The sequence below is a fragment of the Netta rufina genome (assembly GCF_964035555.1).
Source record: "Netta rufina genome assembly, chromosome: 10".
NCBI lineage: Eukaryota > Metazoa > Chordata > Aves > Anseriformes > Anatidae > Netta > Netta rufina.
This window is the reverse complement of record NC_140133.1, coordinates 18,123,362-18,140,751: the sequence shown is the minus strand read 5'-3', so window position 1 is coordinate 18,140,751 and position 17,390 is coordinate 18,123,362. Positions and strand designations below refer to the sequence as shown.

Below are 17,390 nucleotides of genomic sequence, written 5' to 3'. Positions count from 1 at the left end.
CAGCACCATCACCTGAACTGGGGCAAGCTTTCGACACAAATTCAGTCAGCTGTGGTTGGCTCTGCTCAGCCAGACATAACCAAAAAACGCAGTCAGGATCATTACTTCCAACAGATGTTGCACAAGCAATTTTTTTTTTTTTTTTTTTTTTTTAAGTCAGGAATACTTAAAAGAGAGGCTGTGAAAAACATGCTATATGAAAAGCTGACCCAATCTTCTCTTTTCCAGCACAAACCCATGCCCTGGTAGCAGCAGCCTTTTCAGCACTGACTCTGTACAAGAGCAAGGGCCTGCAAGCTCTCGATGCTCTGCTGGGTGCAGTCCTACTGACACAGCAGGGTTAGGACTCTCCCGACGGGACCTAGAATCACATTTTGTGGTGTGGCAGCACACTAATTCCACCTTCTGAAACATTTTACAGAAAGCTCTTTTCAAGGGTTTCATCTGAACTTCAAAAAAGCACAAGTCAACAGCTCACCAGGAGAGGCACTTCACGAGACACAAAGCCGGGTGTGTGTTATCATCCCCATTCTCCAAAGGTTAGCTGCAGATCAGTATTGCCAAGAAATTCAGAAGTATTGGTTTTGTCAGAAGATCAAAACGTCTCTTGCGAGAGACATTTAGGGCCTCCAGGCTTGGTCTCAGAAGAATCCTATTTTAAACCACACTGGTGTAACCCTTCAATTGCTGCTACAAGAACAGAACTAGGTTCCCAAGGGGAAACAGGCACAGCACTTTCCAGCACAGCCTTATTTGTGGGGAAAATACACACAAAGCCTCTTGCTGCTGGAAAGCAGGCAATGCTGCATGTGTATCACGACATACCTGTCACCACTGATTGATAGCGTACACAAAGTTTCAGCTTCCTAAGAGAGTATGGAAGCACAACCCAGCTCCAGGCAAGCTGAGTCTGGACAATTAGATGGAGGTAGAGACTAGATGTGGAATAACTAGATCCTAACTCAATCTCCCCGCCTTCCTTACCCCTTTTTATACCTCAAGCATAATTCCATTTTAGCAAATCATTATTTTACAGGATGGAATGAACAGCTTGAGATCTTAATGCTTTGAAAATGCAAACAGGCACACACTGAACTGCGTTGGATTTTAAAGGAAAGTTTGAATGGAGGAATAAAGCAAGGGAGCTAGAGGCAGCAGACCTAGTGACAGCCAGCATCGAGGCTCCCTGGCTCGGTGTGTGCCCACCAGCAGTGTGCTGCAGGACACGGGGCGCCACCAGGGACTGGCTGCGGACACCACGTACACCCCAGGCCACTGCTGCCAGCTCCATAGTGGCTGCAGAGCAGCTTCTCGTTTAATTTCCTCTGACACGAATGTAATTAGTACTCATCAACAGCACTCTGCGAAAATAAACTCACTTGTAGTAAGTGGGGACAACGGGGAACTGACTTCCAAAGCACATTGCTGCTCCACGCTGCTGGCCACCAGGGCTGCAAGGAACACTCTCAGCCACCTCTACTGCAAACAGTCCATGTAACACAGAACTGAACCCCCCAAAAATGGGTGTAAATAAGGAATAGGTTGAATAACAGCCTGTTTTGCTTCTGCCTTACCCCATCTGGTGGCCTACTGCTTATGTACAGCTGGAAGCAATAGTTAATTGAGGCGCGTTATCGGGAATTGCAGCACTAGAGAAATAAACGTGGCACTAGATGAGCTGCGGTGCCCTAACAGTTCTCTGCTGCTGTTCCCTGGGTGCTGTGGCAGTCGCACTCCTCACTGCATCCCAGGTGGAGCATCTCGACGCCGTGCACTCACACCACACAGAGCCATCGGGACCGGGCGCCGTCACCACAGCCCCGCGAGCTGGTCCTGGTGGCCTCAACCGAAGCGGATAAGTGGAATTAATACCAATTCCTGGAGAAGGTGGAAACTCAGAAAGACTTTCTAAGGATAAAGGGAGCAGCCTGACTCAGGGAGAAGCCTTGGCTGGAAGCTGCCCCTCGTTCCTTACATTAAATGCTGCAGAGTGAGGTGTAAGGCAGCTCTGAGCAGCAATGCACATGGGAAGCATCGCTTCGCACAGAGCACCCACTTAATTTAATAAGAAGCACTCCAGAGCAGAAGGCACCACTTTTCTTCCCTCAAAAAGCCAATATACATTAGAAAAGCATAAATTCTTTTGAAAAGCCACAGTAGCATGATTAAATACTATTTTTCCTTTTACACAACAAACCTTACAGGGCTGCACCCTTAAGGAATATATGAACTTTCATGTGAAAGGAGCCCATTAACTGCTGCACAATGAATGGTGCCTGTGGTCCAAGACTCATTTCCTTTTAGAAAGCAGAAAGGACGGAGAGCTTACGACTGCTGCACACAACTGCTGACTCATTCAAGGTCACTTTACTTCTTCCTTGAACAAACTGTTTCTTTGAGACCCAGCCTATCGTGGTATTTAAGACTGTAGTTTCAAGAGGGAGTCAGGGAACACAATTTTGTTAGGCTGTGCCAAATATGCAGGACCCGATATTATTTCAAATTTAAGTCTGATTTTTTTTTTTTCCTTAAAGTACTATTCAGAAATGAAAATCCATTTTGGCAGGGTGGGGAGAGGGGATTAAGCTTCACAGAGGTCACTTTAAACAAGCCTACAAGTACTTCCAAAGCCCTTAAAAGTAGATTTTATACAGATTTGTGTCATGTCAGCATGGCTATCAAATAGATTTCAAGAGACATAATTTCCATAAAACAGTCAGTAGTACTAGGTTAGATCTAGAAATAGTACTAGATTGTGCAAATAAAGACTTTCAATTATTGAGTTACGATAGAGATGACTGGCGTGTTTTTTAAACTTAAGTCTCACTTCTAAGAATTTGCTGTTTAACAAGACAAGAACGAACTTCAAAGCCCTTTCTGAAAGGACAGCAGAGCACCACACGGCTTCAGCAACACAGCCCCAGATCGCACGGGGCTGCAGCAGCAGTAAGAGAAGCTCTGCCCCACTGGCTTTGAAAAGAGGCTTTCCACTTGCTACCTGCTCTTCTCTTCCTCTAAAAATCAGCCATGAAGTCTGTAAAGTTTTGATGGTTTCAGCTAGGAATTTCCAGGTGACTTTTCGGAAGAAAGCCTGAAACAGAACCTTTGATTTATCCACTGTGATGCACAAGCTTCCTAACAAATTCCTAGCTCACTTCTGATTCGGAGTCAGAATAATTTCTGCTTTTTCCACCACAAGTGCACTGAGCATACCAGTCAACTGCAAGGCCTTTAACTAGGAAACAAAAAATGTCAGTGTTCGATAGGGAGGAAAAAAACACTCTCAAAATCACGGTGAGGATTTTCTAGAGCTTGCAGCAATGACTCCCAAGTCCCTTAAAGATGCTTGGGTGCCCAGCACCATCTGAGACCCCAAGCCCTCCTAGCAAGGCCACACAGCTCCATCCCAATAGCCTATGATGCTTTTTGGGGAGCAGATCTGCCTCTCCCCATGTTCAGAAGGAAGAGAGAGATAGGTACAAATACATTGCCCTGGGACAGAAAAAAATACTCTTTAAAACACGGCTTTTTTGTTTGTGTTTTTTAAACACAAGAAGCATTTCTCCTCATTTCAGTGTGCTTGTTTTTAGATACATTGCAGATTCCAATTTTGATTTTATTTATTTAAAGCATTCCAGCTGCACTTGCTGAACAAGTTTACTACTTCCACTCGCTGCCAGTAGCAGGTTTACTTTCAAGAGAGAGCCTGCCTTCCACGGACTTTCTAGCAGCAATTTGTTTCCACATGTAGGAACCGTTGTGTAGGGCGCACAACCGGTTAACGGCTTAAAGACACCTCTGGGACATGAGTTGGTGGAAACCAAATACAATATAAACAAGACAATTAGAATCATGTGTGAAAATCAGTTTCTATCACTTGACTGTTAGCCAACGGAGAAGGGAACGGTCTGGAAAGGCAGCTTCAGCAGCAACTGAGAGCTTTCCCAAGAAACAGACACTCTTGGAAACCATAATGCCATCTGCTGAGAGATTATGATAGTGCAATGCAAGGAATGACAGCCCTGAATTAGTTCTCCAGTGCTTACAGTATTTCATCTGCTAGCTTAACTACTGTAATATCATGTTGAAAGGCATGCTGCTTCTGGTCATGTTCAAAAATAAAAAGAAATTGTTTAAATGGGATAAGTTATCCAAGGGTTTTCAAAGAACTACCTGAGACATCACAGCCTACTGATAATCAGCAAGTCAAGGACACTAAATCACAGAGGTCCATAACTGAAATGTTGTTCCAGTATGCTGAAAGGATACGAGCAGGATGTGGGACACACATATTCATTTGGCTGGGACATTCTAACTTTGCAAAAACACTGGGAATTAAATAGCTCTTTTTGATCTATTATGTTTTTAAAGTTTCTCTATTTTGTGCTCCATATCTTTACAAGCTTGAAAATTTGTACATAATTCTAATTCAACTACAAAAATATATCACCAAGTCTCAGAATTACAAATAGGTTAAGTGTGAAACTGGCATCCAATGGAAGTGCCCGCAACAGCCTGCAGGACCGAGCTGTTGCCCCAATATCCCACCAGCACTCTCCATGGAAATGTTTGGAGGCAGCAAGGTATTTTTGTAGTTGGTAGCAGAGTTGCTGTGAATTTAAGATTGGCAGGATAATGATTCCACGAAGACCACCAGATGGATTATTTCATTTCCCGATCTGCCAAGCATCTAAAATCAGGCCCTGTTTTGCTGGGTCACAACAAAACTTAATAGAACATGAGGAACAAGAACCAGCCATTGGGATGCAAAGGGGATGCACGCATGACAAGCCAGGAGGATGTTTTTCCTTATTTGCACTAAACCAAGTCTGCCCCTGAAGGTACTGATGAATTACAAGAGGTTCAGAAAGCCTTCTGAAGGATTCAAGATCAGGCACGCCCCAGATTCAAGATCTAAGCAGAACGCTAGCACAGTCTGCTTTTCCTCTAGCCCACAAGTTTCAGGAGTGTTGCAATCTGAGCCTGTCATTAATTATTAAAGGAAGATTTAGAGAATTAAATTATTATTACTGTAAGTCAGACAGACAGAACTAACCAGATCCACTGGCTAGCAACTGATGGTGTATGAAATCCTAAGTGGATGCTGCCGCGCAGAACTGTTCTTCCAGAGAAGTGCAAAGGCAACAGCCTGGTGATCCAATTCTAGCCTGACCCTCTCATTTCAGTGCTGAGGAATGCCTCTCCTATGTGTAAAGAAAGGGAAAAATATTTTTCCATAATATTTTACCTGAAGAATGGTGCATGAATGTCTTCCTACGGAAACAAAAACCAAATGTGTTCCAGCCTCAGCTCAGGGATAATTTCCACTGCAAGCAGTACAGAGCTGCATTACTAAAATGGATCCTTTTGGTCAAAGAACAAGACATGGGGCTGGCACCTATCTGTGAGGGATAAAGAGTTAAAACAGCTACCACTTCCTCAACCAGCCCACTACTATTGTGAGCGCAGTGTTCAGCTGAATTCCATCAGGCCACGCTGTCTTAACACAACCTGACACGTTCCTCTTCAAGATCTCGGAATTTTTTTCTACTCTCTGCTTTTCAGCAGCATACACTAGAAAATAAATACACCCCAAAAGCCAAATGGTAATCCAAGTACAAAATAATATTTAATTATATAGTGGGGGGTTGTGGGGGGACTGAGTAACTTTTTTTTTTTTTTTTTTTTTTTTTTTTAAAAGTAAAAGACTCGCCAGGTCCTTCACAGACAACACAATACTGGTTTTTGTTTCAAGTTCATAACTTGGCTCTTAAAGTAGTTGATAATGAACCAGCAGGCATTATTTTAAATCAACCAGTTTTATTAAATGAGCCAGAAAGGAAAGAGGCAGGGCTAATTACCAGCATTCCTTGATGAATTACCTAGCGGTGTGTGGTAAATCTCTGGGCGTCTTTGTCTTTATCCCCAAATTTATCCCTTACTTATTTCTCAAGAGGTTAAAGGACACGGGGCTAATTAAGGCACCAATCCAATGACAGACAGAATCATTCAAGGTAAGGCTGGTTTTTACTCTTTCAAGCTTTTGCATCTCTGCCTGGTACTTCTTAATCTAATTTCTTTTTTTTTTTTTTTTCCCCTTAATATAACTGCTGGGGAGGGGGAGGAAAAGCGCTAATCTTGTCACGGTCAGGCAGGTTGAAATTGCCATGCAGTGCTGGGCAAAATGCTGCATATTTGTAATTTAGCCAATAAGAAATTCCTTAAGCCTCTCCTGAATGGCAGGAATGTCTCTAGCTTGTCACTTCGAATTCAGTCACTGCACAGGTTCAGCGTCTCGCAGAATAATGCTGCCAAACTAGCTGAAGAACTGAAATATTTGCGAGTGTACATAATGCCTAAAGATTACTTTAAGCAGATCTGAGTTTTCACATTTCAACATTTAACGTCTGTCAAAGCTGTCAACAGAGGCCTCCCCAGACCTCCACATGACTCCCCCCAGCCTTCAGCGCCGTGGGGGGCTCCGGGCCCTGCTGCAGAGGCAACCAGCACAACCCCAGGGACCAGCACTGCCCCTTTCTGTGTTCTTGGCTCAACCAGTGCAGGGTGGTAAGGTGGTTTTATTTTAAGCTGACTTGGGCTGAAACGGGATTTGATACAACCTAGGCAACGCACACACTGACACCCATAGGAAAAGGAGATCGGGGATGAAGGGTGAAAGCAGGCTTTGCACTAGCAGTCAAGCAGTCAGACACTTGTGCACAGAAGTACATTGCCCCCTCGAATTCCACGCATGTTTAACGTCCAATAACCTCTGCGTTGAGCAAGAGTTTACATTTTACCTCTAGCACTCACCACAGACATCAGCACCAGTTCTCATTCTGGAGGAGCTTACAACCCACTAAGCAAGCAAAAGAATGAAGGCCCAAGAGATATCTTACTTACGTGAAGGCTTAGGACAGGCTTTAGAGGTTCTGTGGTTAAAAGCAAGTTTCTCCTTCTGAAGAATTTGCTGTGGGCTGAAGTTACACTCACCGACTCTGTGTTGTATCTGCAGTTCAGCAAGACCTGGTCTGGCAAATCACTTCTCCGAGTTACAACTGCAAATACATGCCAGGCTGGCTTAACAGACTGGCACACACCGCTAGCTGCTATTGTCAGGTTCGATTAAATTAACTTTTGATCAGATAAGCATTTCCACAAACACACATTTACTGTAACAGATGCTACCACACGTTTATCTCGACATCCCGTTGTTCCTGTTCTACAGAACTGTAGGACAGATAGATTGATCTCCCATACAATGAAGTCTCGTGGTAATTATTACACCAGGAATACTATTTCTAACTGCACAGCCTTCCCTGGTGAGCAGAAGGACTACATTAACACCACAGGTCGCTCTTTGTAACAGAACACACTGGAAAAGGTCTGGGAGGAGGCATTTTTTGATACTTGTCCATAGTCATTAACATCACTCAGAGGCATGCTTGGCATTTCAAAACCGAAGAAATACAGGGTATCTGATGCAAAGAGCTTATCGTGGGGGCACATTTAAAACCTGAATGAACAATGACACGAAGGTTAAAGCAAGAGGCCAGCCGGGCCTCCTGCATTGTCCCAGACAGCCTGGCTGCGCTTCTGTTGACTCAGGAAAAGCTGCTGGAAGGAGAAAGATAAGTGTGAGCTACAGCAGTGCCGGGGTGGCAGCAAGATGGGTGAATGGACCCACTCTGGGATCAGTGGCGATCAGCCTGCAACACTGCCATAGGATGGGCAAGGAAGAATAAAGCACAAATGGAAATGCAGTGAACACTAGTTGGTTCTGGACTTTGAAAAGCAGATATTTCAGCTTGTTCAGGGCCCCAGGCAGAAGAAAACCTGGGATGGATGTCTGCTGCCCACTGGTGTTTTCAATCCTGCCTGTCCTGGTGATGCTTTCAAACGAATTACTCGGCAGTTCTGCAGGCCGAGGATGCTCACAGACATCAGGGTCAGCAGACATAGTAGGACTACAGGTGTAAAAATGATTCTGTGATATCAAGAAGACATTAACAGGTGAAGTTTGAAACAGCTGTGGGAAAACTTTTTAACAGACTGGCCTCCCTCCAAACCTAGGGTGGATTCTCTTGATTTCTGATAGCCAAGGATTTCACCACCTGAAACAAACTGAGCTCTGCAAGGACTAACAGCAGCACTGTTCTGCAGATGAATGACCTGGGAGCAGGACTAGCCTCTCATCACTCCTCACAGGTGAGGGGCAGAGGCCTGATGCCCAACCTCCTCCAGCACCGGGCTGACCCCACTTACAGAAATGTGGGGATCTGCTCCCAGAGGCCAGCCCTGCCACAGCCAGCACTGAGAGCTGCAGAGGTGCCTCTGCTCCAGCAGGAAAGGAATCCTACCGGACAGGAGGATAAACAACAGCAACAACTTCTTGCTATCAAGGACACAAAATTATCATACACCTGTATGGAAGAAACTATTTTATAAAGAAAACCACTGAAGATATTTTAAGAATTCTTTACAAAAGAAGTTCATTTATTAAATAAAAAGTATTGACTGACTGTATACATTGGGCTCCTGATCAAACATCAACACATTTTAAGTTACTTTCTACTATTTCTGAGGCAGAGCAAGAAGTTGAAGCAGAGCAAAAGCAAAGAACCTCCTGTGACACCCCCACGTAGCACTAACCCTAACCAGCAGCAGGAGATGGATGAGAAGATGCTTAAAGACAAACTAGCCCTTATGTCTGCGAAACTAACATCAGTGGAGCAGAATGACAACTGAAACCCCTAATAAACCCTCCTGCTATTAGATGAGGAGAGATACTGCTTGATATGCATCAGCCCCATTCCTAGTCCATCACAAAATTAGGCTTCACTAAGCAACACCACATTTTAATTCCAACAGGTCATTTCCTACCTTGTCAAGCTACATTACTTGACATAGAAATGATGCAATAAGAAGTCATTACTCAAGAAAATAAAATCCTATTTATTCATATACCCTTGAATGTAATGGCCACGTTATGTAACTTGGAAATTCCTATGCAATGTGACATGGATTAATATGTATTACTCTTTCTGTACTGTTTCTAAATGACATTTTAAACATCTTGAACACAAATACAAAATGCAAACTCATCAACAGTTTCAGCTTCTTTTTAAGCTAGTCATTCCAAACTACTATCCTTGGACACTCAACTACTATTCCCCTAATATCGGGAGATACGGGACACAGCAAGCCACACAGTTAATTACATAATCCAAAGAGTGAACCGAATCAACAGGTTGCTTTTTCTTTCCTCTCTTTTTTTTTTTTTTTTTAATGTGATTTTAAATTCTATAAAAATCATCAAAACTAACAACAAAGCAGCTGCCACTTTTGGTCTTATTTGTGTAGTAACATTCAAAAAGCTTTTTTAAAGAAAATTGCCTTGCAGATTAACATTTCTCGAAGTGTAAAAATCCCCTTTTTGTCCACCTCATTCTTTAAGGTCACTAAATCCAGACCATCTGGGTAATAAAGTTACCACGTGTAGTTCCCTATTCACCTAATTAAAACCTCTGTACATCTCGTATGGATAATTTGTCTATAGCTAAAACCAACTGAAGTGTAAAAAGCAGCTCCGGGGAAATGATGTCACTAGAAGCAGGTTACTGCTGGCAGAGCTGGCTGTCAGCATATCGGCACCAGGAAGATCCCAATTTACTGTTAAACACATCTTTTGAGCCAAGCAACCTATTTCATAATAATAATAAATCATATGGACTTTCCAGTAAAATCCTATTCACACTGAAACATCAATAGTAAATATTTTAATGTTAAAAAAACAAATAACTTCGAGCCTGGTATTTAGCACTTTTTTTGTACAGAGTTGGTCCAGTCTGGTATCACTATGGATAAAAGCACGAATCTTTAGCTGCTTCCACTAAAAACATAAGCCACAAAAGGGAGCAAACCAGTCTCTCTTCTCTCAAGCCAAGCAAGACACCAAGAGGACTGGGTTTTGCTAGTTTTGGCTGTTACTTATGTAAAGGCAGATAACGAGGAGTCAGACGCCGTTTTGCGTGTTTCCGCAGCCATTACCTACAACACACAACTCCGTTGCCAAAAAGCCCTTGCTGCCAGCTATTAATTTTCATTTACAAGCCAGGTAAGGATGCACTCACACAGTTTTTTGCTCTGTGGGGTCAAACATTCTGCCCAGTTCTGGGGACAGATGCTTCCTCTGTGGTCCCAAAGGACAAAAATTCCCGTTCGAGTCCTTCACGTGAAGTTGCTAGCAATGCTCCCGCAAGTTACGGATCTGCAGGAATTCCTGTGAGAAGCCAGTTCCTAGGCACTGCACTTGTAATAACAGAGCATCACCTTTCAACACAGCATCTTCTGTAACCTGTCTCCTAGAAATAAAGGGCTGCCTTCCCTTCTCTCTCACGTATGGAGGTACTTGTAAAAAGGACACTACAGAAAACTGCTAATGCTTCAAGAGATTACACATCCTCCTTGATAGTATGGTATCATCAGAAAATAAAAGCTTTCCTGTAAGTTTACGAACAGATATAAAAAAAACAACACTACAGTTTGTCAGAAAGTATTAGGATGAAAGGATAGAAAAATCTAACACATGCTTGGTTAACCAAGTGCACTACAAACAGAAAACTACTTTCTGTCTTCTACACATCTGCTAGATCCAAATTGTAACTACAGTGTCATAATTTGGAAATACATCTAACAAATTCAGGATGGACAAGCATTAGGATAAAATTGCTTTTCCCAGTCAATTTCTACTCCTACACTGTAGACCACACTTGAGTATATTCTAGTATCCCCATCGAGTATTAATTTTGGCACTGTTCACACAATACCATAATGCAGGTTCAATAAATAGAAGGACCCTACATTTCCCCCATAAAACAGTCATGCTGAAACTGTCTTGAAATACTGCATCTGCAAGCCGATTTAAAGGCTAAATCTTGGAATACTTATCATCGATATGGAGCAGTGATGGGCAAAGTACAAGAATGCATTGTAAGCAAGTTCAATTAACTTCTCTGGCAAGAATACACTTACTAACAGAAAGCAATTGCCAAATATCCAACTGCAATAAAAAGATCTAGCACTAATGGAGAGCAAATAAATCACTTCTCAAAACTTACAAAAACTTTACTCTAAAGAAATATGTTTATTTTTACATCACTTTTTCCATTATTTTGCTAACACATTTTCACGTTACTTTATGTGGACTTACCCTGTGCATGGAATTCTCTTTTCTTCTAGTTGAAGAAGTTTTTCCCTGAGTAATTAGCAAGCTACATCCCCTTTGACAGAGAGATACTAACAAGCTCCTACAGTTTCCAGTAAGACAAGGAATCCAGAGCTACTAATAGCAAACAAGTCATTTAAGCAAAAAAGGATTACAAAGGCTTGTTGCAAGAGCCTGGAAACTCACCCATATTTCAGATTAAGGCTTTCTGAGGAGCTCTTTTGTAATGAGTTTTGACTCAAATTTTTTATTTCATTTAAAAAAATGCATATTTTATTGATTTAAATATGTATTAATCATTTTTTCTTCGGACAAACTCTAAGTGCCAGAAAGACCGGACAATGATTTCCAATGGGAAAACTAGAGAAATGGTGGTTTTATAACAAAACCTCCCTCGAGATCTCAAAGTATAAAGAAAAAAAAAAATCACAAACTAAGAAGGATTTCTACTCTCTGGTACAAGGACACCAGAATAAGCTGCGAATCAAGCCACAGCGCAGCTTCTTTGCGAGACTTCATTCCCAAAAGTACCTGTCACCCCCTCCCTAGGGCACATGAAGTCTATTTCAATGAGAGCTACGACACAGAGCGGCGGAGCCGCCGACCTACCTTGAGGACCTCCATGGGTACCTGCGTGGCGGGGGGCAGGCTGGCGGGGACGCTGACGTTGATGGCAGGTGTCTGGCTGACGGGAACTCTCTGCTGCATGAACTGGGCTGCTTGCTGCTTCTGCTGCTGCTCCCGACGCTCCTGCTCCTGCATCTGCTCACGCATGAGCTGCTGCCGTAGCAGGATTCGTGAGGTCATGCTGGAGGAGCTTAAGGGAGGCTTGGAAGCGCCAGGATGCTCGGAATTGCTGTGGGAAGAGCAGAGAGAGACAGCTCAGCTTCTACCAGTGCCTTCATCGCTCAGGGTTTGCAGAACTGTTCTGGGGCAGGGAGCAGAATCCGCAGGGCTCTGCGGCACCACACAACGGGGAGCTCGGAGCCGACCCACCGCAGGGACTTAGCAGCACGTTAGGCTGCCTTAACTTCGTGGGGACTGAACATTTCCAAATGCCGATACCCAGCTGTAAAAAGTGATTTACTACTTATACAGCCACCATCCACGAGAAAAACAAATGCCTTTATAGGTAGCAGCAGGCACTCATATCCCTTTTTTTTTTTTTTTTTTTTTTATAAGTATGGAAAGGATGAATCATGCCTAATGATAGGTATAGGTAATACGCCAGGTCTAATCACCTACCTCAAAATAAAGAGAGAAAGAAATTCTACCTCTTCCATGAAAGCACAATACAATAAAGTACAGTTATTTCCTGCAAAATACTACCTCGGGGTTGGATTTGCTGATGGTGACATTCTTCATAGCTAGAAACCAGACCCCAAAAGCAGCAGCTCCCACCTGAGGCCTACACCAGCATCTCCTGGGTGGGGCGAGATGGAGGAACAGGCAGCACAGTCACCCTTACCAAAGCCTATTGTGCTGGCCAGGTGAACACACTACACACCTTCACCTGCTAAGAGCCCTCAACAGACCAAACATCCCAGCAGATAACACAGGACAAACCCAGGAGCTTGCCATAAACCGCAGGGACACCTCCTGAAAGACCCCATCATTTTATTCACCCCCAGGAGTAAAACCCCATTTACAAGACATTTGTGTAGCATCCTTAAGATGGAGCAATCCAGGGAGGTAAATACCAAGCTACACAGCCTTCGAGGGAAGGAAGTAAGCAGCAGCTAGGAACCCAGGACTCCGTGCATCCGCATGAGAAGATGCCACAGCGGGTGTAAATGATGGCACTTGGTTTCTGATCCTAACCCATGACGGACACCCCAGGCAGGGCCATGCAGAAGCAAAGACCACACCAGGCTAGAGGAGAACACGGGATGCCTGGGGAAGCCAGCAGCAGCTGTCCCACTCCAGGAGCGAGCTGCCTGTGAGCCCCCTGCCTCTGCTCCCTGCATCTCAGTGCGGTGCTGGGCAGCTCGCGAGCCAGCGCCCCTCCAGCACCAGCCCCTGGAGGCTGCGGGCATCAAAACCGCATCTCCTGGGCACGCTTGGAAGCCTGTGAGATTTGTTTAGGACCAACGTTGTGTTCATAGGGGAAATGAAAAAGAAGAGCCCACGCTTACTTGCACAAGAGATCAAGAGAGCTCGCCTTCTGGGGGCAGGGAAGGAGCGCTGGGAGGAGACAGCCTTGCTATTTAAGACCTGTCAGGTTGAAACATTCACAGAGACACTGATCCTTTTGATAAAACAAGAGAAAACCTTTGTGGTGAAACTAATGCAGCTGCGGAATAATCGCACTAATTAGCTGCTCAAGACAAGTCATTGACTGTGATACTTGTAAAAACACCACCCTCCCAATTAACGGCGGAGCATTCTCACATCTCAGCCCAGCAGCCCGTTTCCTGGCTGCAGCCACGTTTGAAGGCACAGCTGAACCACTCACAAAGTCGCCCTCCAGTTTGGAAACGTGTATTTGCATGGCTAGGGTAGTTACAGGTCTCCAAAAAGGTCTCCAAACCCTCTTGGTCATGTAGCCCCAACCACTAAAAAAAATACTGAGCATGTACCCCCGATAGAGAGAACAGCACCTCCTGTGCTCCTGCATAGCCAACAGGAAAAAAAATGGAATGAAAAGTAGGAAGGAGCCCTGTAGATTTGCTTTTTTACCCTTCCCTCATCCCAGCTCATGCTGCCCAGAAATGCTAAGAGAGCCAATGTTCCTCCAGCATTGCACTGAATCAAACTCTTCCTGGTCTTCTGGGCTACGCTGACCTTTTAGGATGCTCTCAGCAGTGAAGGCACCCAAGTTCTGAATGAAGGAATCATTGGGAACAACGTGCTGTCAAACTGCAGCTACTGCCAGCAACATGTTCAAGTTTAAATAATACCTGGATCTGCCAGAAACACAGCCTGGAGGCTGCTACACAGTACCTGCCTGCCAAGAGGCTCATTTCACAAGCACCACGAGTGGAACTGGATGAACAAAACCGCTCCAACTCCCAGCTGTCCCGTGACCGTCACCTGGGGACCGGGCAGCTCTCACATCAGGGCTGAAGCGGCACTTCTTCCATCCACTGTAACTCACCGAGAGCAGCACAGATGAAAAGTAGAAGCAGAAAACCAGAAAGCTCCCCTTGGTGTTTCATTCTTTAAGGCTGTCCCATGCAACAGCCAGCCTCCAAGCCCTGCTCCAGCCACACACCGCACTGCGCAACGCCCCGAGACGGAGCAGAGGGTGCTGCGGGCTCCATCACCACGTGCTCACCCGAAAGCAAATAGAAAAAACTGTTTCAGAAACTCACTTTTACATCAAAAAAATTACAAACTTGTATCAAACGCTTAGTCAATAGTGTACGGCAGAGTTGCACTTTGGAAGCAGCCTGAGCTTTAAGCGTGGTGCAGGTGAGACACCGCAGCGCGGTGCGGAGCCCGGGCACGTGGCCGCTGAGCTCTCCGACGAGGCCTGACTCAGCCGGGCATTGCGCAGGCAGCCCCAGAACCCACACATGCAACTGATACTCGACACGACTGAGATACTTCCTGCAAACATGGTTATGGATATCAGTTAATTGCAATAAATGAAACCGACTCATCCCCTTAATTGAGGGATGATTAAACCAGTTATCCATTAGCAGTCTAATAAGCACAGTGTAATACAGACTGAGAGTTATTAGCTATGAATGTCATATGCCGATTCAATTAATCATTAAGCGATAGCATTCTATTAAATACATTTAAATTACACATCCTTTGTTCAGATGCCTGGGAAACGTTAGTTACCGTATGCACACACGGTAATGCAGACGGCTGTTGCATAACAAAGCAACTGGTCGGATTAGAACCAAGTTTTATTTCGTTGCTTTCAACTCAAGCGATTACAGACCCCACACGGTTTGGGATCATCCCGCCTGCCTAGATGGGTACTGAAGGTTTGATTTCCATCTCCTTGGACAAAAAGCCAAACTAGTCAAAAGTTAAGTCCATTTTGTTTTCAGTTTCTTACAAACTGATTCAACACCTTCTCCGGTATACATGCATTACTTGCCTGGTTTACACACATTTTCATTAACCACATATTTGTTAAAAACAGTTCCAAATTATTGTTTTTAATTCCAACATAATGTTTTTAGACAAACTACAAGTGAAAAGCACAGACCAACGACTCGAACCCAAAGCTCTTCCAAACAGTTCTTCATTTAAAACCACACACAAAACAAACCAACCAACACCTGCTCGCCCATCACTCTTCTGTTCTCTGGCAACAGCCACGGGATACTTTGCTTCAGACAGGATCTGACCAATGCCCACCTGAAACATTTCAGCTAGGCGTGTGCGCAGCTGACCTACGTGTCAGAGGGGGATGCTCAGCAGAAGACACTCTGAAGATGCCATCAAGAAACATGTCCAGGAGAGCTGACATTTTGGTAATGACTTCTCATTTCTGGTTCTGTGAACAGCCCAACAATAGCCTGTGCCCCACATTCACCTGCTGCACGTGGAAGTTGTAGCTAAAACAATACACATCTTTTCCACGCCCTGTAATCTTCACCCAGCAAAGGGTTTTTTCAGGGCTTCTTCATTTATTTTGGTTTGTCTGAACTAGAATTTGATTGAGTTTAGCATTAAAAAAAGGTTTAGCAAAAGGCTTAGGGGAGGGAGTCCCGTCAGTAAGATATGAAGCCCCTGGTTTTGGTTGAAATGCCCAAAGGCAGAATTCGATAAGACTGTGCCTGATATAAAATAAAAGCAGCCTGCAGAGTTTGACCTGCCTCTGCCCTTCAGACCCCACACACAGCCCCAGGTTCCTTGGACACGGGTGAACAAGAATCAAGTAAAATACACCAAAAAACGCCTCTCAGTTAGCCATCAGTCCTTTTTACTTACAAGTTCTCCAGCCACTCCACATGTAGTCTTGCCTAGAGGGGAGTGCAGTAGCAGCACAGATTTCACAAGACTGGAAAGTGGAATGAAAAAAAAAAAAAAAACAAGCTCTCAAAAAACACTTGCTTTGGCAAGCCCTCCTGCCCTGCTGTATGCAGAGCAATGGCACACGAGAGGGAGGTTATTGTTCGCTGTCCATGCCAACTGTTTAGTAGGGGGTTAGCCTGCAGAGAAATCAGCCAAGAGAAGCAGAAGCTGTAGTGCCTCCAGAAATCCATGGAGCTGCACCAGACCTTGGAGGTCTGAGGTAAGAAATGGGATTTAAATGCTTGTATTTAAGGCCTTACCCTTACTTCATTCATCATCATTTATGGAGAAAAGCAAGGCATTCACACTGAAATAGCTGATACTAGCATAAGAACATCACTCCTGATCTTGAAAGCAAGTAGATGAAAGGTTGCGAACAACTCAAACACCCGGCCTGACCTACAGAAGGCAATAGCAAATGAGACACCCGCACAGCTCCCCTGACACTCCTCCTGCTCAATGAGTGCTATCATTTCTCTCAAAACTGAATTTATTTGTAGAGATTCCAGTTGCAGTCTCTGTACCAAGCAGTAAAAACTCCAGACACTTTTTGTTGCCAGCACTATTAGTGTTAGCAGCATCTAAGCTGCCAGTCTGCATTGCTGTTTGCCACAGGGATGAGCAACAGAAAAAGGAAGGATACCAAAAGAGAAGACAAAAGAAAAATAAATATTAGAGGGAGCTGATGACAACAAAAAGAAAAAGGTTTTCTCCCTTATCTTCAGCCATTGAGAGGGACATGAAAACTACCCCAGCATTTTCCCAGCAGCACTTTGTACTTCATTCCTAAAATTTAATAATTGATTGTGGGTTACAGCGACACTCCGCTCAGTGAGCCAATTGGCTGGCACTGAACTGGCATATCAATGTTAAAAAAAAAAAAAAAAATTGGCACCCCTTGATGTCCTTTGTTGTCAAGGACAGAGCAGTAAGGCCAGCAATTACATAAATGGTGCAGGACCTTTATCAGCCTCCACAGTAAAGCAACGACTGTTTCCTCTTCAATAAAGGTTTCTGCATTTGAAAGCTACACATTCAAAGAAACACACTGCCTGCTGTGGCACCTGCTCCACCATCATCCAGGCAAACATTTTCCTCTCCCTCCAGTGCTTTCTTCCTCCGATGCATGCAGTCAACGATGTCCCCTATCCAGGAGCAAATGGCTGAGCTACAAACAGAATTG

At 44.2% G+C, this 17,390-nt stretch overlaps 1 protein-coding gene across 4 annotated transcripts in view; it reads right to left on the bottom strand.

Moving 5' to 3' along the window:
* Positions 1-17,390, bottom strand: part of MITF (melanocyte inducing transcription factor) — a 96,306-nt gene that overhangs the window by 29,342 nt on the left and 49,574 nt on the right. For all 4 annotated transcript variants that reach the window (XM_084292867.1, XM_084292868.1, XM_084292869.1 and 1 more), the window contains exon 2: positions 11,837-12,083. In XM_084292867.1, coding sequence (XP_084148993.1) covers positions 11,837-12,083 — 247 coding nt within the window. The remainder of the gene's footprint in view (positions 1-11,836; positions 12,084-17,390) is intronic.